General features: G+C 48.0%; 4 protein-coding genes across 4 annotated transcripts; 1 reads left to right on the top strand and 3 right to left on the bottom strand.

Annotated features, from left to right (window-relative positions):
• Positions 1–83: 83 nt before the first annotated feature.
• Positions 84–3,382, bottom strand: LOC133497636 (gastrula zinc finger protein XlCGF8.2DB-like). Its single transcript, XM_061813684.1, has 2 exons — positions 2,403–3,382; positions 84–1,844 (listed from the first exon to the last, which is right to left on the bottom strand). Exons 1-2 carry the CDS (start codon positions 2,515–2,517, stop codon positions 955–957), a joined length of 1,005 nt encoding a protein of 334 aa, XP_061669668.1. The 5' UTR covers positions 2,518–3,382; the 3' UTR covers positions 84–954.
• Positions 3,383–3,572: 190 nt separating this feature from the next.
• LOC133497592 (zinc finger protein OZF-like) lies at positions 3,573–8,808 on the bottom strand. Its single transcript, XM_061813629.1, has 2 exons — positions 8,265–8,808; positions 3,573–6,376 (listed from the first exon to the last, which is right to left on the bottom strand). Exons 1-2 carry the CDS (start codon positions 8,386–8,388, stop codon positions 5,100–5,102), a joined length of 1,401 nt encoding a protein of 466 aa, XP_061669613.1. The 5' UTR covers positions 8,389–8,808; the 3' UTR covers positions 3,573–5,099.
• A 1,541-nt stretch (positions 8,809–10,349) lies between these two features.
• Positions 10,350–18,095, bottom strand: LOC133497482 (zinc finger protein 835-like). The gene is made up of 4 exons (XM_061813377.1): positions 17,820–18,095; positions 14,988–16,109; positions 13,568–13,702; positions 10,350–11,429 (listed from the first exon to the last, which is right to left on the bottom strand). The coding sequence occupies exons 1-4, from the start codon at positions 17,926–17,928 to the stop codon at positions 10,498–10,500; spliced, it is 2,298 nt and encodes a 765-aa protein (XP_061669361.1). The 5' UTR covers positions 17,929–18,095; the 3' UTR covers positions 10,350–10,497.
• Positions 18,096–18,182: 87 nt separating this feature from the next.
• Positions 18,183–21,116, top strand: LOC133497481 (zinc finger protein 771-like). The gene is made up of 3 exons (XM_061813376.1): positions 18,183–18,843; positions 20,255–20,564; positions 20,783–21,116. Exons 1-3 carry the CDS (start codon positions 18,657–18,659, stop codon positions 21,114–21,116), a joined length of 831 nt encoding a protein of 276 aa, XP_061669360.1. The 5' UTR covers positions 18,183–18,656.
• The last annotated feature ends 8 nt before the right edge of the window (positions 21,117–21,124 follow it).

Here is a 21,124-nt window from a genome sequence, read left to right as displayed (position 1 = left end):
TCGAACTGCACAAACGTGTCGCTTTCTTGGCGGCTCGCGGCCGAAGCTTAACCAGACTCTGTTTGCACGAAGATATGCCCTAAATTTGATTTTTAATCGACCCCTCCGTACAGGGCACTTAACCACGCCTCCTGAAGTGACGTCAGGCCACGTGCACTGACGTAAGACAAACAATTCGTAAAAATGGCAAATACAATACAATACATTCTGAACTGAGAGAGACGCCATGCTTCTGATTTCATTCAACCATTCACACGGGGCAATGTTATGCTAGCGGAGAACGTCTCATTCATTTATACGAGACGTGTATTAAAAATCAAATTTAGGGCATATCTTCGTGCAAACACAGTCTGGTTAAGCTTCTGGCCGCGAGCCGGCAAGAAAGCGACACGTTTGTGCAGTCCGATCATCGCTAAATATCGCTCAACAAAGAATAAGTGTGTCAATCGTTCACATGTAGCAATGTTATGCTAGGTAAGAACGTCCCATTCATTTATACGAGACATGTATTGAAAATCAAATATAGGGCATACCGTGGTGCAAACATGTGTGTTCCGGTTGATATTAGATGGCCGAGTAGAGTAGAAATCACCAAAACTCATGAAGATTTTTGCTAAACGAGACAAATAAAACACAAATCTAAACTGAGAAGACTGGCATAAAGCTGAATGTGAAGGTCGTGGGCAGATTGGACTACCATGGCGACATATAACGGCTGAAATCTGATTGGACAACAGAATAAAGAATAAAAAGCTCGCATCCAAACGACTGGAAGCTGGCCAGTCAAGACGAAATGAAAATAATGGACTTTTGGAAATAAATGGCTCCATCACAACTTCAAGTCCTTTAGGTCCGTGCTTGTGAAAATGTTCAAGCCAGCCGGGGAGACCTCGTTGGCGCCGACTGCACACAATTGTTCAGCATTCAGGGTCGCCACAGCCTTGCGCTAAAGTTTCATTTCATGGCGCATTTGTCAACAACACACTTGTGTTTCTTGACCTGATACTTTTGAGGGAATCTTTTATCACACACACTGCACTCGAAAGGTTTCTCTCCTGTGTGCATTCTTGTGTGTCTTGTCAGAGCGCGTCTCTGAGAGAAACTTTTACCGCAATCCGAGCAGGAAAAGGGTTTCCCCCCGGTGTGCTCTCTCATGTGCTTTGCCAAAGTGGAACGATCGGCGAAATTTAAGCTGCAGACTGAGCAGACGACGGCTTTGCCTCCGGTGTGTATTTGGGTGTGTCTGTTCAAATGTGCCTTACGAGCAAACCCTTTCCTGCAAAATGGGCAGGCGAAAGGTTTCTCCTCAGTGTGCGTTTTCATGTGATTGATTAAATTAATCTTTTGAGTTACCCTAAGACCGCACACTGAGCAGGAAAAAGGTTTCTCTCCAGTGTGCGTTCTTGCGTGTCTGTGCAAATGTGCCTTACTGGCGAATCTTTTACCACAATCCGAGCAACTGAAAGGTTTTTCGCCTGTATGGAGCATCAGGTGTCTTCTCAGGTTTTTTTTGGCAGAGAAAGACTTGCCACACAGGGAACATTCCCAGGGTTTGTCCTCCGCTTGACACGCCACGTCACCTTTGGATTGTTCATCATCGTCATCAGAGTCTGACATTTTGGCGTCGCTATCCGAGAGTGGAGCTAAAAGGCTGTCGGCTTGTGATCGTCCACATTGGTCTTCATCCTCATCATCATCCCCTTCAATCTTCACGATGACACAAGTGAACGGCAGCTTGGCGACAGCCGTCTCCTCCTCTTCCTCTTTAACGCGAGGAGGCCCTGAGGGCTCGTCTTCGGCCTTACAGTGAGGAGGGTCCGGTTCCAGCTGGTCTTCAGTGACGGCTGCAAGATACAAGAAGACAAACACCAACGCTTTGTGGGTTGTGACATTGATGTTTGTAAAAACACTCCACCACCTACGGTACAACCGTTCTGACACAAACATATTCAAATATGTACTACATTATTTATTATTTGATTGGACTGGGCAAAAAGTAAATAAAATACAAAATAAAAATACAGCGTCCAAGGAAGAAAAATGCTGCAAAAGAGGAGCGTCAACTCGTGGGGAAAAAAAAGTCCTTTTCATTTCACGGTCCGAATATGATACAGTAATTTGTTGTTCCTTCTGATTTTGATCGCGTTTATGACCGCTAGCCCCGCCCTCCCATTGAAATGTCAGATGGAACGTAAACGTGTGGACGTAAACGCAGGAATCAGTTGGGAGTCTTGCGCGACTGGGTATGACGTCATCTCCGCGCGTCGCCGGTCGGTCCCCTTGAGCTCTGCACAGTACTGTACTTCAGTCAGTCTGAGGTGTTGTGCTGACATGGAATATCATAACGTTTGTGGCTCACTTCGACATAAAAGTGCAAAGAATGTTTCAAGAAGTGAGCAAACCTGCTCTCCGGAAGTCGTTGAAAGGGGCGCCCGCCAGTTGACGTCGTGCTTCCTTCTCCTCTTTTGCCCCATACACGTCCTCCTCGTCCTCTTCTTTGACAAATTTCGCACACATTTTGACAGGAAACGCGCCGAGCTCGCTTGCCCGCTGCACGCCGAACAAAACTGACAAAGCTGAGGAGCTCCGAGGGCAAATTTATCCGGACAGAAACGTTTCACCAACGCCGTTTAACTCCATTCAAGCGCACGTGGGACGTGCTGCGACTTACAGCAAGATCGATTTGGTGAAGCGCGTCCGGCGAGCCACGAGTACGCGGAAGTCAAAGTACGGCAGAACTACTGGGACAAACTTCAACCGAGTCCCTTGACCCGCCGCACTTCCGGAAAATGGAGGAAGGGTTCGTATTTTGTGTCACGTGTGATGACCGCACATCTACAGAGCTCCAGAAATGACACGTAAGTGGGGAGGGGCGGCAACAACTTTGTTTTATTTTCCCCACATGTCACGTCTGGGCCGCCGCACACCTCATCGTTGGAATGTAAAATGTTCCAAACCTCAATATTGTTATTTCATTTCGAAATGTTCTGTGCTGCAAAAGTCTCACTCCAGTGACGATTCTGACAAAGTTCAAAGGTCAACCTGTTTTGTGGGCTTCTTTTTTTTTCTGCCCCTCGCACACTTGTCGACAACTATTTGAGGCTCAAACGTCAAACTTTTCCAATGTGATCATCCTTTCAGTCACGGGCGTTTTCCTTCTCCAGATCCCAAAGCCAACAAAATCAAGTTCTGTTTGTGTGCTCCTCACCGGTCGAACAAACTTCACAAGCAACTGTCGCTCCATTTCACTTTTAAAACTTTTTGGTTTTTTTTTCCCTTCATTTAAAAAAAAAAACAAAAACAAAACTATTTCTTGCTTTCACTGTCGAGCTTACATTTTCTGATTTTAATGTGATCATGTAGAAAGTTTGCTGGTGCATGAACGGTGCCATTTAATTCTTCTCTCAACAGAACGCAATGAAGACAAAACACTGTTATGGTGTAGAATAAAGAATAACTTTTATTGTGCAGCATCATAATTGTTTGAAGCACATTCACAGGTAACAACTGTGACCACACACACAAACGCTGAGAGCGAAAGATGATGGATGGATGGATGCAGAAAAAGGACAGAAAAATAAAAGAAAGCAAGCAAGATGGCCTTTTTTCATTCATACGGATAAAATCATAAAAGACAACAAGCACTTGCAAAAAAAAGCAGAGGAAAACTTTCCAGATCCAAAGTTTGAAGAGGTTTCGCAGTCTCCGCTGACCCCAAAAATATTTTTTTGACTTCATGTCAGCTTCTAATTTCCTTTGAATCGTTTTGGAAACACTGCACTGGATTTAGAACATAATCTGTGCATTATTACTTTTTTAATTCATCAGGAAATATCCATCCATCCATTTTCTGAGACGCTTATCCTCAGTGCTGGAGCCTATCCCAGCGGAGGCGGGGTACACCCTGAACTGGTCGCCAGCCAATCGCAGGGCACACGGAGACAAACAGCCGCACTCCCAATCACACTTTTAGGGGCAATTTGGAGTTGCATGTTTTTGGGGATGTACGAGGAAACCGGCGCTCCCACCCAAAGAAAAGCCACACAGGCACGGGGAGAACATGCAAACAGGGGGGGTCCGGGATTGAACCCGAGTCCTCAGAACTGTGAGGCCAACACTTTACCAGCTGCCTCATCAGTAAACACAAGAGGGGAAAAAAAGTGTTGACACGAAATATCAAACATTTCAACCTTTGGTTGCTGTGTGCTGACACATTGCGGTAAAAAAAGAAAAAAAAAACATTGTAGACGTTTTGTTTGATAATTGATGAAATATTTACGAGTTGAAAAGTCCGCAAGATGGAGCTTACGTCAGTAATACCCGCAATGACGTCATCGAATCTCGTCCCGGTGACCCATTCCACAAAGTTGTAGGACACGGATAAAGACAGAAAGTAGATGGAAAGGTTTCAAAGATGTGACTTGCGAGGCGCTTCGTGGTGTTTCTTTGCTTTTACTTCCGGCAGAAGACGCAGTTGGGAACATTCTAGAACACTTGCAGCCTCCCTTTGGGGTGGAGGTGCCATTACACACACTGCCCAAACACTTTTAGGCCCCTTTTCTTCTCTCCATTCCATTAAGCAGTAAAATACACTTCCACTAATATACAGTTCCAAGATGATCTAATAAAATGTCTCTGCGTATGAATACTCAATGTATATATTTTGTGCGTAAAAAATAATCCCATGACACATCTTTTGAGTTATGTTTTTGCCATTTTATTCCACGGGGACGGGTCAGAAATAGCAGCAAGCAGGCCGCAGGACACTGCGGGACTTCTTCTAATGAACACAAGAGCAAAACTGAAGGTGACCCGCGATCGAAACAGAACCGTGCGTTGTGCGGCGGGCCCGTGAGCAGCGTGCTTTTGCTCCCGTCATCCCAGTTAGTGTTGTGTTGTTATTGCACCCAAGTAAAAGCAATGCTCCAACAGCGACTTTGAACGCGTGGAAGAAAAAGACCATTCTCAGAAATCCGCAAACATCACGTTGCATACTATCGTGTCAAAAAGACGTCTTTACGAAAGATCCCAAGTCCACTTATTCCAGCTGAGCATTTCCAATTTCGGAGCCGCTTTCTTCCCAGTTGACTTGTGCGGCTTCACGTACTGCTGCTCTTCTCACCAGTACACTTGTGTTTGTTCATCTGATACTTGTACGAGAACCTTTGCTCACACACGTTGCAGCCGAACACTTTCTCACCGGTGTGGATTCTCGTGTGTTGAACCAGCGACGAACGATCCGCAAAACTTATGGGGCAGACGGAACAGGCAAAAGGTTTCTCTCCGGTGTGCGTCCTTGTGTGCGTTCTTAAATGCGCTCTCTGGGAAAACCTTTTATTGCAAACGGAGCAGGAAAAAGGCTTCTCCCCGGTGTGCGTTCTCATGTGGAGTACCAACGTGGAACGATCGCCGAAACCCAGGTTGCAAACTGAGCAGGAAAAGGGCTTTTCTCCCGTGTGTGTTCTCGAGTGTGTCGTCAACTGCCCCCTCTGAGTAAATCTTTTACCACAGACTGAACAGGAGAAAGGTTTCTCCCCGGTATGTGTTCTTACGTGTTGAACCAACGATGAACGATCAACAAAACTTAGGTCGCAGACGGAGCAGACAAAAGCTTTCTCTCCAGTATGTATTTTTGTGTGCGTTATCAGATTTCCCTTGATGGAGAAACTTTTACCACACACTGAGCATGAAAACGGTTTCTCTCCTGTGTGCGTTCTGGTGTGCGTTACTAAATGTTCCTTCTGAGTAAATCCTTTGCCGCAGACTGAACAAGAAAACGGTTTCTCCCCCGAGTGCGTTCTTGTGTGTCTGGTCAATGCGCCTTTTTGAGAGAATGTCTGGCTGCACACTGCGCAGGAAAAGGGCTTTTCCCCAGTGTGTTTTCTCATATGTTGAACCAAACGCGAATGAACACCAAAACGTGTGCTGCAGAATAAACAAGCAAAAGGTTTCTCCTTTGAATTTCGCTCATTCTCAGTGTCAGAAGAGTGCGACGTGATGTCGTCACTCTCTGACAGTGGCGCCAAGAGGCAGTCGGCTTGCGACGCTCGGCAGCGAGCTCCGAGGCCTTCTGTTGTCAGGCGGGGACCTGAGCTGCCGCTCGGGGGTTCCGCCCCTCCGTTCTCCTCCCGTTGACCCGGATGAAGCGGGGACCACTGACCTTGGGCTTCTTCATCTTCACTCTTTACAATGATGGTGACGCCCTCTTCCTCTTCTTTGATGCGGACGGGCTCTTCCTCCTCTTCATCTTCTTCTTTAACACAGGGGTACTCGAGCTCTTCCTCTTCCTCCGCCTCCTTCTTAACACGCCTCCGCTGTTCCACTTTCAAGTTGCACTCTTGGCGTTCAGGAGGAAGATTTTGTTTGCTGCACTCAGCTGGACAAAAGGAGAGAAAAAAAAAAAAAAAAAAAAAACCCACTTGGTCAAGTTACATGGTCGCATTTCATTTTTGGCTCCGAAGAGGGCACACACCAAAGTTGAAATATGACTGGGTCTCTTTTTAAGTGGTAGTGTTGGACCCTCTCTGTTTTGTATGACGGATGTGAACCAGAGTTTCTCCAAAATTGGAGCCGCCCACAGAACAACCTTTTGCCTTTGCGTGCCTAAGGGCGACTCCCCCAACCACCATCCACCCGTCTATTCATTTTCCTCATTGGGATCGCGGTTGCGTTGGCGCCTTTCCCGGTTGATTTGTGGCGAGAGGCGGGACACACACCCTGGACTGGTGTCAGGTTTACCAATAGACCTTTCCGACCTGTCAATCACTCGTACAATAACAGCCGATCAGATTAACCCCTGGCTTTGACGCGCCCCTCTCGCCGTGTTGTCCCACAAGCAATGCTGGGCGTCAATAGCGTGCGCTTGGAAAAGTTCACGTTACGAAGAAAACGGTCCTCGGATGCGCTTGGGGAACGTGCAATTCTGAAGAAAGACATCCGGCTCGGTTGATGCATTTTCCAAAGCCTAAAACACAGTTGACGAAGTGTCCGCGATGGATTAACGCTCGCGGAAGAGCGCACGCGCACAACTAAATGTGGACAATATCAACAAGCACAAGGCTGTATGTTCGAATTTAAGGGAGGGCGGAGGATCTTCTCGGAGTTGGATTTCATTATTATCAGTGCGGGAGAACAACTTTCACTTTGTGACCTGCTGAACGAAGTGTGTCACGTTTTATGCCAAAGAGTCGGGTTAGGGATACGTGAACGCGCCACGTCACGCTAGAGAAATGTCCATTTTTTCCAATTTGTATCACATCAGACTGGGTTCCATTACGAGCCAAGTCAAATGAATTACCAAGACGCCAATGATATTACTGGTGATCTTTCCAAGTTAAAAGTACTCACCCTGCTTTACATGCGCAGTACGATTCCACATTTTGATCCCGTTGGATTTCAATATGAAGTTTGTGAGGCGTCAAACGTTTTTGCATCGATCGCCAACGTTTGGCCGTAACTCCGTCCCGCTCCGTCCAAAATCTTAATTCCGTGTACGTATCCTTGCGTGAAATAGTTGAGAGCTCTCCGTAGAACTCTTTTGGACAAGTCTGGTGCATTTGGCAAAAAACATACTGCAGAGAATCCACTTCCAACATGTTCTGTTCGGTTTCCATTTTGGAAGATTGCGGGGCATGGCAAATGTAGCTAAGAGGGGCGCAGCTGAAGATCGCCAGTCGGAAAGGTCCATCAGCACCAGTTCAAGTTTGACAGCTCGCCAGGAGAAAGGAGAGGAAGTGCCTCGTCCAGTTGGCGACTGCGCTCTCGGATTATCCTCTCCTCAGCATCTCTTTTGATTTTGTTTCAAAACGCCCCTTATTTACGTGGACGTTACATAGTTGGGAACAAAGTGTACTTGTTTGTTCCTGTGTGTGTGTGTGTGTGTGTGTGGAAGATTGCCGAGTACACACTTGGTCATCATTTCTTGAACAGACAACAGGTGGTCCCGGTTCTAACAGTTCTGATGATTCCATGTTTTTGTTCTCGTGCTATCTCCTGCTAACCGACCGCCACGTTATCAAGAGCGGAGCAAAGCATCTCTTTATTTGAAGCACATGTATGATAATTATATTCAAAATTATTCCTACAACTGGTCGCCAGGAAAACGCAGAGCCCCCCCCCCCAAAAAAAAAAAAAAAAGAGGGATAAACTCATAACAACGCCGGGATTCTAATTGTGGGAATATCTTGACAAACATTTGCTCAAAATCCAAACTATGAAGCGTCAAGTAGTTCGTATTCACATGTGGAAGTAAGAGAGCAACAAACCTCTGCGTGAGCCATCCTGAGACTTTTGGAAAGCAGCTTCCAGTAGTTGAGCTTGTCGCTCGTCGTCCTCGTTTCTTCCACAAAGTTCCTCCTCGTACTCTTCTTCTTTGACTTGTGCACACATTTCCACGCGATAATCACAAACCTTGATTTACTTCCTCACTTTCAGACCTTCGCATTCTGTTTTGCTGGCTCTTTGTTAGCAGCTAGCGAGCGAAGCTAACGTCCAAGTTGATCCGGACACAATCGAGTCGGGCCGGTCTGTAACTTTTACCGCTGAAAAACGCGGCTCGTATCGTGCCGATGTGCGGATCGATCGGAAGCCCAAACAAGTGTTTGGTAAAACACGGCTTAAGGGGCAAACGCCGTTCGGCGAACTTTGATTTTCTTTGCATTTACTTCCGGCAGACGAGGCTCGTTTGTGCAACATAACCGCCCCCCCAAAGGCGAGGGGGTGTCATTGCACGCGCTGTCGTCACACTTTTAGGAAATGGACGATGTTCTTCTCGGAACGCTTCGTGCCACGTCACATGTTTGAAAGGTGAATGACTTTGTTTCAAGGTCAGGGGGCGTGGTCGTGCCACTGCCTTTGCGCGCTCCCCCGCACCTCAAAAGCTAGCTCATGTGACGTGTACGTACGCGTGAGTCTCGCGTGAGTTTACGAGCTTCTTCCCTTGCCCCTTCCCGTGACATTCACTTTATTTCTCTTGCTCTGATGACCGCATCGTGTTGCGCTTTTCTGTCTCACAGTTGACATTTTCCCTCTCGGTGTTTTCCCACGTGCCGTCATCCACTCAACTGGACCACAACGTTGTCAATCGAAATGACTTTTAGTGGCCACGACGTCCTTTCTCAAAGTTAAAACACTCCAAAATGTCCCGATTAAAACCTTGTATGGCACAATCTTCACATTTGGGACTTGACTTACGTAATTTGCAACACAACCATTGCACGTCTCCTTCAAGGCGGGTCCAAAAATGGGTTAAATTAACAAAAAAACAAACAAACAAACAAAAAAAAGACAAAGTTATGTCGTGTCATCATCTCAGTTTGGACTTCTTGGAAGTTGCGTCCTGCCTTCCTCTGCGCGTGTTGGTAATTATTCACGTTGGTGTTTTATTTTATTCCAAAGTCAGCCACTGAAACGCAAGGCACAGTTGGAACTTCAACACTGCACAGAAAACAAACTAACAAGCAACGCATAACTACAATGTATTGAATTTACCAATCGAATAATTTGATATTCCCCCCCCCCACTAATGTTTGAGAGCAAACATTTCTGAGTGATTACATGCAAATGTACTTACAAATTTGCTCAACAGAAAACTGTAATAACAGTATAACAAATAGAGGACAAAGTACGTGATTTGGGGGTGGCTCGGGGAAAGTGCCACGACCTTTTTTTTGAACGTACCACAAGAGGGAGCCCTCGTACCAGATTTTGCGACCTCAGTGCCACTATGAAAGGGGGCAACTGGAGTTTGGGCGCATGCGCAGTATCTGAAGTGTTTCTTTTGTCTACGAAGCCCCACATAAAGTCGACATGGTTGCTCATCTGTTCATTTGGTTTGTGAAAACTGTTCATATGACCGCAATCAAGAACTGGACCACATGCGGGATTTTTAAACCAGAAGATGGGGAGCATCCTTGGGTACATTTAAAAGGTGCTCCATCATCATCCTCATAAGTTATTATGAGCGTGGACTGCACACGGAAAATCCAGCAGTGCAGCTCGTTGGAAAACCGCCATCAACTTTGTGTAAGACACGTGAAAGTCAACATTTGTCCAGCTGAGCTCAAGTCCTTGCAGCTCCCCTCTCGGCTGTTGTCCTTATTGTCGTTGAGTCACTCCAGGGGCCCGAGGGTGGTCCTCAGAAGCGCCAGACTAGCATGTGGGAGGCTCCGTAGTCCTCCAAAGAGAAGAAGAAAAAGTAGGTGAAGATGAGAGAACGTCGGACGACAGGGTGGTAGACATCGGAGGTCGACGGGGCAAAACCCGAGCGGAAACCGCAAACGAAGCCTCGAAGTCCTCTCGAATATCGGGTCTGGCCGGAGCAGGTCTCGCGGAACCCCCGTTGGCAGGCGGTACGTGTGATCGAAGCGAAGTCACAAGGAAAAAGGGCGCCTCCCACGGCGCCAGTCAAGAGCGGAGTGAGCGGCGGGCTTCGCAAGGCTCCCCAGGAGGAGAGCCCCTCGCGGGACACCTCGGGAAGCGACCCGGTCTTTGTCCCGTTCACTGCTGCTGCTGCTGTTGTCCACCGACGCACTTGTGTTTGCTCACCTGATACTTGTAGGAGAATCGCTGCGCGCACACGCTGCAATTGAACACTTTCTCCCCGGTGTGTGTTCTCATATGCCTCGCCAGCGCTGCAGGATGGCCAAAACTTTTGCCGCACGCCGAGCAGGTAAAAGGTTTCTCACCGGTGTGCGTTCTCATGTGCTGGACCAACGTGGAACGGACGTTAAAACTCGTATTACAGACCGAGCAGAAAAACGCTTTTTCCCCAGTGTGTGTTCGCGCGTGTATTCTCATCGTCGCCTTCTGGGAGAAGCTTTTACTGCAGATGGAGCACGAAAAGGGTTTCTCGCCCGTGTGCGTCCTCGCGTGTTTGGTCAAAGTCGAATAATCACTGAAGCGTTTGCGGCACACCGAGCAGGAAAAAGGTTTTTCTCCCGTGTGCGTTCTCGCGTGCGTGACCATCGATGTTTTCTGAGAGAATCTTTGACCGCAAACTGAGCACATGAAAGGTTTTTCTCCGGTGTGGATCATCGTGTGTCTTCTCAGATTTGCATTGTTGCTAAACGTTTTGTGACACTGCCGACACGCCAACCGTTTGTCGTCGTCCCCTTTTGAGCGCTCGTCATCGTCAGGGTCAGGAGAAGGCGACGCGTTGTCGCTATCCGACCGCGGAGTCAAGAGGCTGTCGGTTTGGGATCCTCCGCGGTGGTCGCCGTCGCCTTCCTCGTCGTCATCTTCGCTCTTCACGATGACGCGGTGAAAGGGCAGCCGGGTGGGATCGACTTCCCGCTGCCGTCGAAAGCGCTCTCGCTCCTGGCCCGCGTCGTGTCCGTCATCTTCTTCTTCTTCTTCTTTGATGTCTGGGGCCTCGGGCCCCTCCCGTTCCACGCCGCAGCGTCGCTGCTGCCGCTCTTCTTCATGGACACCTGCAGGAAAACATGTAAAAAAAAAAACAAAAAAAAAATCAATCTTAGCGCAATGGAGTCCATCCATTTTCTGAGCTGCTTATCCACACAAGGGCCGCTCTCAGCCCTGATTGTGTTGCCCTTGTGCCCGTGTATCTTTTTTTCCGGGTGGGCACTCTGGTTTCCTCCCACATTCCAAAAAGATGCAACATTAATTGGACTCTAAATTGCCCATAAAAGTGCGACTGTTGTCGGTCTCCACGTGCCTTGCGAATGGCTTGCGACCAGTCCAGGGTGTACCGCGCCTCCTGTCAGATGACAGCTGTAACCCTAGTGAGGATAAGTGGCTTCGAAAATGGATGGATTATAAAGATAATGGATGGATGGATTAGTTTGCATCATAAAATACGAGATTCTATCTATTATTGCTATTTATTTATTATTGCAGTCCTTTGGGGGCACAAGCCAGTGCAATCTGTAGGCCGGTACCAAGTCCGGATAAATGCACAGGGTTGCATGAGGAAGGGCATCCGGCGTCAAAACTGTGCCAAACAAATATGAGCCCGATACCATACCGGATCGGTCATGGCCCGGGTTAACAACGCCCACCCTTGGCACCGCTAACCTGCAGGGCGTCGGTGGAAATTCACCCTACTGTGGGTCGAAGACAAAGAAGAAAAGGGAAGTGGATTCGTCACCAGAGGAAGAAGAGGAATGCGCAGAGCCTACAACTGAGTGTCTTCGGGACTTTGAATGTTGGGACGATGACAGGAAAAGCTCAGGAGTTGGTTGACATGATGATGATTTGGAGAAAGGTTGACGTATTCCGCATCCAAGAGAGCAGGTGGAAAGGGAGTAAGGCGAGAAGGGCTTCAATTATTTTACCACGGAGTAGATGGGAAGAGAATCGGAGGAGGAATCACTTTAAAAGAAGAGCTGGCGAAGAATGTCTCGGAGGTGAAGAGCGTCAAAGACGGAGGGACGAGGCTGAAACCTGAGATTGAGGGTGTCGTGTACAGTGCCGATTAGCGGCTACACCCCACAGCTAGCATGTGACCGAGAGATGAAAGAGAAATTCTGTAAGGAACTAGATGAACTAGTTCTGAGCATCCCAGACAGAGAGAGAGAGAGAGAGAGAGAGGAGAGAGAGAGAGAGAGTTCCGATTGGTGCAGATTGGAAAGGACATGTTGGGAAAGGAAGAAGTGATGGGGGAGGAGAGGAACTGGGAGGGACGGATGGTGGTGGACTTTGCCAAAAGGACGGAAATGGAAAGAGTGAAGACTTTTTTTTTTTTCTTCCCAGAAGAGGCAGGAACATAGAGTACCCAAACAAGAGCAGAGGGAGAAGCATGCAGGTGGATTCTATTTTGTCCTGACGATGTCATCTGAAGGAGGTATCGGACTGGAAGGTTAGCGCTCGGCGAGAGTGGAGCTCGACGGCACACGATGACCCTGGCGCCGGATAGGAAGATTGTCATGTGCGGTGAAAGAAGGGAGGAAGGAATGAAGATTAGCCAAAGGAAGACGGAATATATGTGCGTGAATGAGAGCGCCGGAGGGGGAAGGAGAAGAGGTGGCGAGGGTGGACGACTTCAAATACTCGGGAGTCAATAATCCAGAGAAATGGTGCGTGTGGTCAGGAAGTGAAGAAACGGGTCCAAGCTGGCGGAAGGCGACGCCAGGATGACGAAGGACAACGTTTCTAAAAGAGTGGCTGGCGATGGACGCATTAGAGGCGACAGGAAGCAGAAATGAAGTTGTTGCGGTTCCCCCTCGGCGTGAGCAGGAAGGACGGGATTACGAATGAGCTCGTTCGAGGGAGGGACAGCCAAAGTTGGATGTTTCGATCGAGAGAGTCTGAGGATGGAGCTGCCGGGCAGAGAGGAAGACAAAAGAAAAGGTGGACGGATCGGATGTCGTGAGGGAGGACACGAGGGCAGTTGGGCGTTGGGGAGGGAAATGCAGGAGATCAGATGGGCCCACGTCCAAGGGAAAAGAAGAAGATTGCCATTTATTTACTGTCTGTCGCGACATCGCAACTTTTTGTCCTTATATATGAATTTGTTAGATGAACAATACTTTGGTTCTAGATGGGGACCGCTGGTGCCAAAAGCTTAGAGAAGTCCCGTTGTAACAGACAAAACACCCAAACAACAAACCGGCTCTGTGGACTTCTTCGTGATGCTTCAAAACAGCTTCCAGTAGATGACGTTGTCGCTCTTTTTCCTCCCTCGTTCGACAAATCTCCTCCTCGTACTGCGCTATCATGCTTTCCGTACCGTCACGCGATAATCAATCAATCAATCAATCAATCAATCCAAAGACAAGAATGCCCACGCATGCTAAGCCTTGTTAACTTCCGCGTCAATTTGTTCGCATCTAGCGGGATGAAGTCGAACATCTGAAGAAGTTCAAGTCTGTTCCGACACGAAGAGTCAATTATGTTTCATGTGTTCCTCTAACCCGAAATTATGCCAAAATATCAAACAAAAGACGCAAGATTAATGTTAGGAACTGCTCCGTCTCGCTTCCTGCTTTTCCTTGCTCTCTTTTCAATTAGCTTCAGAAAAGACATTGTGGTTCATGACTGCCTCCTTTGGTGTGGCGGTGTAGTTACACCATGGCAACCACGTAACAGTAAATATTGCAAGACGTGCAAACGGAACTTCTTAATCCATATCGTGTATTTGGTTCATGCCACTACTACCACTTCACAACGATAGGAAGCACACATAACGTACAAAAACTCAATTTTACATCATATCTCAACTGCGCCACAGACATCATCTGCAGCAGTTCATGATCAATATTTAGCGCAGTCAACATATGAAGTGAAAAAAAGGAAAAATAATTGTAACAAATCAAGACAAAAAGAGATCACTAGATGCATGAAATATGCCGATTAGTACAAATATTCAAGTGTGCCGAATGCTACAGATGTATTTTGCTCGTCAAACTTGGCATGTTCAGACCAACCAATCAGAGCAAACAAAGGCAAATTGGAAATCTGATCGATTAAAAACACACGCACCCACACACACACACACACACACACTCCCATTTGATTGCTGCTATTGTTTGTCACACGACCGATTCTGAAGGTTCCGTTGACGTGGCAACACAGAGGATGAAACATGGATGGATGGAAAAAAAAAAAAAAATCCGACGCAAATCCAATACATGTACTGAAAGCAGTGCAGCCCCCCCCCCCCCCCCCCATATTTATGTGATCAATATACCACGTAACACCGTGACATATTTCTGTTCGTGTTTGAAATACTTGCTTTAAATCAGAGAAATGCAGACTTTGCACTCGGTATCGAAAAGGACGACGCTCACTTTTGTTCAAACATTCGAGAGCAGCCAAAATGGATGACTGACATTTTCTATCAGCGATCAATATTTCCAATCTTTATGATGAAACCTCTAAATTAGGAAAGCGGAACGTCACTTTTATCCCAGCTGGATTTTCGCTGACGTCTAAACTCATCCTAGAAACTTGGAAGTCCGAACAGTTTTGAAGCCTCGAGACCAATTTTGGGATCCCGCTTCCACATCTTCGGCTTCCGTTTTCTCAGCTTGTGAGAATGTGACATTTTCCTGCACTTCCTGGTCCGCTGCTCTTGTCACCAGCACACTTGTGCTTCTTAACTTTATACTTATCATTGAATCTTTTGTCGCACACGCTGCAGCTAAACGGTTTGTCACCAGTGTGCGACCTCACGTGTCTTTGTAAAGCGCCGCCCTGAGAGAAGCTCTGTCCACAAATTGAGCAGATGTACGGTTTCTCTCCAGTGTGCGTTCTCACGTGTTGAACCAAAGTCTTGCGAATGGTAAAACGTCTGCCGCAGGTGGAGCAGGAAAAGGGTTTCTCCCCGGTGTGCGTTCTCATGTGCCTCGCCAGTCCCGCAGGATGTCCGAAACATTTGGCGCACACCGAGCAGGTAAAAGGTTTCTCGCCGGTGTGAGTTCTCATGTGGTGAACCAACGTTGAACGAACATTAAAACTTCTGTGGCAGACGGAGCAGGGAAAGGATTTTTCCCCAGTGTGTGTCCTTGTGTGTGTTTTCATGGCCACCTTCTGGGAGAAGCTTTTCCCACAGACGGAGCACGAAAAGGGCTTCTCCCCGGTGTGTGTTCTCGTGTGTTTCACTAACGTTGAATAATCACTAAAGGATTTGTTGCAGACCGAGCAGCGAAAAGGTTTTTCTCCAGTGTGCTTTCTTGTGTGTGTTATCATAGAGCCTTTCTGAAAGAATCGCTTCCCACAGAGTGAACACATGAAAGGTTTTTCTCCCGTGTGAATGATCGCGTGTCTTCGGAGATTCCTCCTGTTGGTAAAAGTCTTGCGGCACTGAGCGCACGTCAAGTGCGTGCCGTCAGCGCGACTCTCAGACTCTTCCACTCCCGGCGTCGTGTTGTTGCAGTCCGAGAGGCCCTCTGCTCGGCGTCCTCCACCGCGGCGGTTTCCGTCGTCGCCGTCATCTTCGCTCTTCACGTGGACAACAGTGAATGGAAAACGGGGGACGGCGTCGCCCTCTTCCTCCTGACAGATGCTGTGCTCCTCCTCTTCCTCTTTGACATTTGAGGGCTGCAGCTCCTTCTCTGCTCCTTCGTCTTTCGCGTGTGGACGTTTTGGGGATTTTGGCTCCTCCGGCTCGGCGTCCCGCCGCTCAACATGAAGATCTTCAGTGACACCTTCTGGACACAAGAAAACAAACACACGTGGCTCGAAAAAGTCCAACTTTACTACATTTGCGGGGGTGGCAATTATGAACGATATCTTGCAGGTGGACACACGGCAGCTTGAGCAGGGTACCTTTTGCCGTGATCATCGTGAAGCCGCGATGCAGAACAAGCAGCGGGGAGGCTGCGAGCGGACGTGAACCCGACGGTATCGTAGAAGGCAGCGTAATCTGCAACTTTTTGGGCAACTATTCACTGAAAAACGCCTCCGTGTTGCTGTGGTGTTCCTGAAATGCGCTAAGATGCCAACAGAAGAGCCTCATCTAAACAGGAAAGAAGGCTGTGTGACGATGCCAACGACTATTTTCTGCTTTGTGCTATTGTTGGGACATCCCCTCACATGCTGCCGGTCCAATCAGCATCAGGATTCGTCATATAATTTGGAGACTATCGCAGGATTGGCCGCTGTCATGAAACGCCTGATTTTTAGTATGTTATTAATGAAAAAACAAAAAAAAAACAGCAGCCGACGTGGACTCGACGTGGTTTTTTTCCACCACAAAACGTGATTTGGACGTATGTGGCTTTTTGTAACTCCCGCCATTAAAATCCTCTCTCGAGATTTGTTTTCGAGAACAAGCAGGAAGTGACGTAGATGGCGGGACCGCCCGCAAGTGGACTCGTTTGTTTCCATGAGTTTTACCTCCGGGAAGGTGGCTAGCTCGTTGTTGCTTCGTGTTAGCCAAAATGCCGGCTCATTGCGCGAACTCTCGGGAGGATGGATTTAGCCTACGTAAGTTTGCCAGAGACCCGCTTCGTCGAGAAAAATGGATTGCACTGTATTTTTCATTGTAATATCCATTTTAGAACGTTTCTAGGGATGACACTTGACCTTTAACCTGCTCCCTTTGCACAATTGTCATTGCACTGGCCTCGAATGGGAACCGCGACCAGGGTAAGAAGGCCACTCCGTACAAGCTGTACACAATGTGGGGCGTTGACGCACTCTCCGGTGTTGTAAATGTTCTTCATTTGCATCTTGCACATCTAGAACTGAATGTCTCTTGCTCTCTGTTCGTGTTTGTTTATTTGTTCCTGGTTCTGAATGTGGCACCCGCGACCGTGGACGAATTCCTCGTGTGTCGTCGCACACTTGGCCAATAAAGCGGATTTTGATTGCGATGCGTCGGGCTCTCGGTGCAAAATGAAACTGGCCCTCATTTTCTTCTTCAAACTGAGAAGAGGCAAGTAGGCGATGGTGTGGGGGGGTGGGGGGGGGGGTGGGGTGGAAGAATCCCACTTCACTTGTGTTGACTTTTGTGGAAGTTACGCAGCCTTCGCCACTTCTACGCAACTTCTACTGTCATATTGACACCATTGGAGCCATTCCTAATTATCCTTTGTGCTGCCCCTGTTGAGGACACTGCTGAATGGAAATTTCCCACGCGGCTATCTATCTTCTGCACATTTGTGGAGCGCCATCAGTCATCCTTGCATTCGTAGCAGTTGTTTGATTGATTGATTCAAATATCAGTCAATGCATCCATCCATTGATCTACTTGCCCGTCCGTCGTTCACTTCATCTGTGCCACCGTTTTCATGCATTCAAACGTGGTTTTTAACCCGAGAAACACGAAGTGAGATCGAGTTTTTCTTTTTGAGCTGATAGAAATCGGTATTAAAAAAAAAAAAAAAGAAATTTGTGAGAGGAAAATTTGCACTAACCTCCTGCGTGTGATTCTGGTTGAGGCTTGAAAACCTCGCCCGGAAAGTGACGCTGTGGCTCGTTCTCGTCGTTTGTTGGACAAAAGTCGTCCTCGTCCTCTGCTATCATTCTTGCAAAATAAAAAAAAAACGATTTGCGTCTCTTTTCAGCGAGAGCAGAAGGCGGACTAAGAAAAAGGAAAAAGAAAAATAGCACAATATGCTTCACGATTAAATATATATATATAAATGCACGGGATTTCAGAATGAGGGACAAATGATGAAAAGGAGTACAGAACTGACCTACTTCCTTATTTCCTCGACACTTTTGTTTTCATTTCCGGTACACGCAATCCAATTTGCAGATTGTGGTGCATCACTGCCTCCTTTGGTAGGGACGTGTCATTACGCGCAAAATCTTCTGTGTCGCATTCAGAGGATGGAGGACGTGTCCCGGGCTCGCTCATTTTGACACATTGAATCTCACATCTTATTTTCACAGATTCTGTTTCATTGTGCTCATTTCGTTTCATAACTCTTTCATTTTCCTCCATGGACGTTCAAGGATGTAATGACGCAGCCGAACCCGAGGGAGGCAGTAACGCGTCAATAAGATGCAATCGACGTTTTGACGTGTGCCGGAAGTAAAAAAGTAATAATAATCCAAATAAACACGTTAGCAAGACTACGTGGTAAGATCCAGTCGTTGCGTTCATTACCCTTTGCTGTGGATTCAGTTGCTATTTGGTATACGTCACAATATTAAACGTACTTGGAGATTAATGATCGGTTCAAGTCGTCTCGCTCTCCGTTGAAGCTCCTCAAACTAGCTTAGCTGGCAGCCGTTGTCGCGCGAAGATGTGCAAAGTGGAGATGCTGAGAGCCTTGCTGAGCCAGCGGCTCAATGCGGCCGTCGAAGAAATTCTGCTCGTCTTTGAAAGAACAATCGCAGAGTACGAGGACGAACTTTGTCGGACCAAAGAGGAGAACGAGAGGCAGCGGCAACTGCTGGACGCCCTTTTCAAAAAGCCGACACACCTCCCAGGTTTGTCTTGAGTGTGCGTTTTCAGTGTTCAAAAAAGACGCCTTGAAGATGACTAAAAGCGAGTTGTCCAAGTAATTCATAATCGTCACTCCAAATTGAAGTTTGCCGTAAAATTGACACCGGTCAAGTGTCATCCCTATAAACATTCTAAAATAGATATTGCAATGAAAAATAGAGTGGAGAGGGCGTCATCCATGCGCAAAGTTGCACAAGTGTCATTGAACGCCATATTGGCTGCATTTCCCGTCCGTGACATTCGCCATTGAAAGCACGCCCCCCCCCCCGTGGCCTCCCCTTCAGACACGGAAGCTCTTTTCGAAGAAGCACAACCGAGTGAAGTGACCCGATTCGAGTCGTATTTACATGATATGCGGATCGCTTCGAACTAACTAACAGACTCCCGGCCGACGCCGACACATTTAGCACCCCTGACTTACGTGAGCGGATCTTTGGTTCCATTCCGAGAGGATTACGTCCCCCCACTCCAGCGCCAACTATTATCTTTTTTTTTTTTAATAGCGCTACACGCACCTACCCGTCATTTGGAACCCACGAAGCTCTCGTCCTTTGCGCCCGTGCAATCCGTTTTTCACGACCGAGCGGGTCTCTTGCAAACTTCTGAAGGGCGAATCCATCCTCCCGAGTGCTCGAGCAATGTCCAGCGACACAACGAGCCGCCGTTTTGGCTAACGCGAAGGAACAACGAGCTAGCTACCTTCCCGCAGGAAAAACTAATAAGAAACAAACGAGACTGTTTGAGTGCGCGACTGCCCTGTGCGTCACTTCCTGCTTCTTCTCGAAACAAATCCCGAGAGAGGATTTTCATGGCGGGGGTTACAAAAAGCCACGTACGTGAGTCAAAATCACGTTGTGTGGTGAAAAAAACGCGTGGGTCCATTTTTCATTAACAACCTACTAAAAATCATGCATTCCGTGACAGTGGCACTTAAAACTTTCAAAAATCAATTCCCTTTCTGAGGAAAAGTGACTTGAAACGCCCGACAGTCTAGTATGACTTTGAATCGACGTTACGGTAATAAGAAACCTTCAAACACGTACGACAGTACTCACGTATTCTTTGCTATTGCTACGTGGAAACGGCCAGAGATGAGTTGGGGACCATCTCTGCGTATTCTTTGTGCTTTTAATGACGCTGCCCAGCACTTCGCAGCACGATGCGGTCGCACGCTGAAGCTGCACAACTCGAAATTTGTGTACTGTAAAATGCCGTGGAAAAAAAAAAAAAAAAACAAAACAAACAACTGCATCCCAATCTCGCAAGCTAGCAGCGCCACAAACAGTGAGCTGAATTACAACGGGGGGGGTTACCGGGTTGGTATTCTGTGAATCCACAATTGATGTGATCGGCCGGAAAAAAAGTTGGACGCGTTTGTCTTCTTTTGTGCTTCAGACGTCAGTGAAGAAGATCTTCATGGCGAGCGTCCGGAGCGAGAAGAGCCGGAGCCGGAGCCGGAGCCGCCTTACATCAAAGTGGAAGAGGAGGGCGGGCACCCGCCGGGGTCGGACTTCTCGGTGTATCGCGTCGTCGTAAAGAGTGAAGACGACGAGGACAGAGGTCAGCGAGAGGAGAGCGGAGCGGCGGAGCCGCCCGGCGGCAGCTCCGCTTTCGGGCGGCGAAAGCGGAGCGCCGCTCGGCGCCGCTCTCAGACAGCGGCGACACCGCGTCCGACACCGACGACGAGCGCTCCAAAGGGGACGTGGTGGGTCACCCCGACGACAAACACGTGAAATGCACTCAGTGTGACAAAACGTTCGGAAACAAGAGGAATCTCAAACGGCACATGAGGTGCCACACGGGGGAGAAACCGTTCCTGTGCTCAGACTGCGGGAAAAGATTCTCCCGCAAGGATTATTTGATAACGCACACCAGAAAGCACACGGGGGAAAAACCTTTTTCCTGCTCCGTCTGCAACTCCAGTTTTACTTTTCAGTCGGCGCTCTTCCAACACATGGAGACGCACTTCGGGGAGAAACCGCAATGCCCTCAGTGCGACAAAACCTTCGGCAACAAGAGGAATCTGATCAGACACATGCGGCGTCACACGGGAGAGAAACCCTGCGTGTGCTCCTTCTGCGGCGAACGCTTCTCCCTCAAGAGAAGTTTGATACGGCACATCAGAACACACATCGGAGAAAAAACCTTCTCCTGCACCGTCTGCAACACGACTTTCTGCTATCAGTCGGGTTTGAGCAAGCACATGAAGAAACACGCCGGCGAGAAAGCTGAAGTCAAGTGCGGCGATGTGGCGTGATGTGCGGC

Source organism: Syngnathoides biaculeatus, chromosome 3, assembly GCF_019802595.1.
Source record: "Syngnathoides biaculeatus isolate LvHL_M chromosome 3, ASM1980259v1, whole genome shotgun sequence".
Taxonomy (NCBI): domain Eukaryota; kingdom Metazoa; phylum Chordata; class Actinopteri; order Syngnathiformes; family Syngnathidae; genus Syngnathoides; species Syngnathoides biaculeatus.
This window is presented reverse-complemented; position numbering and strand designations above follow the sequence as displayed.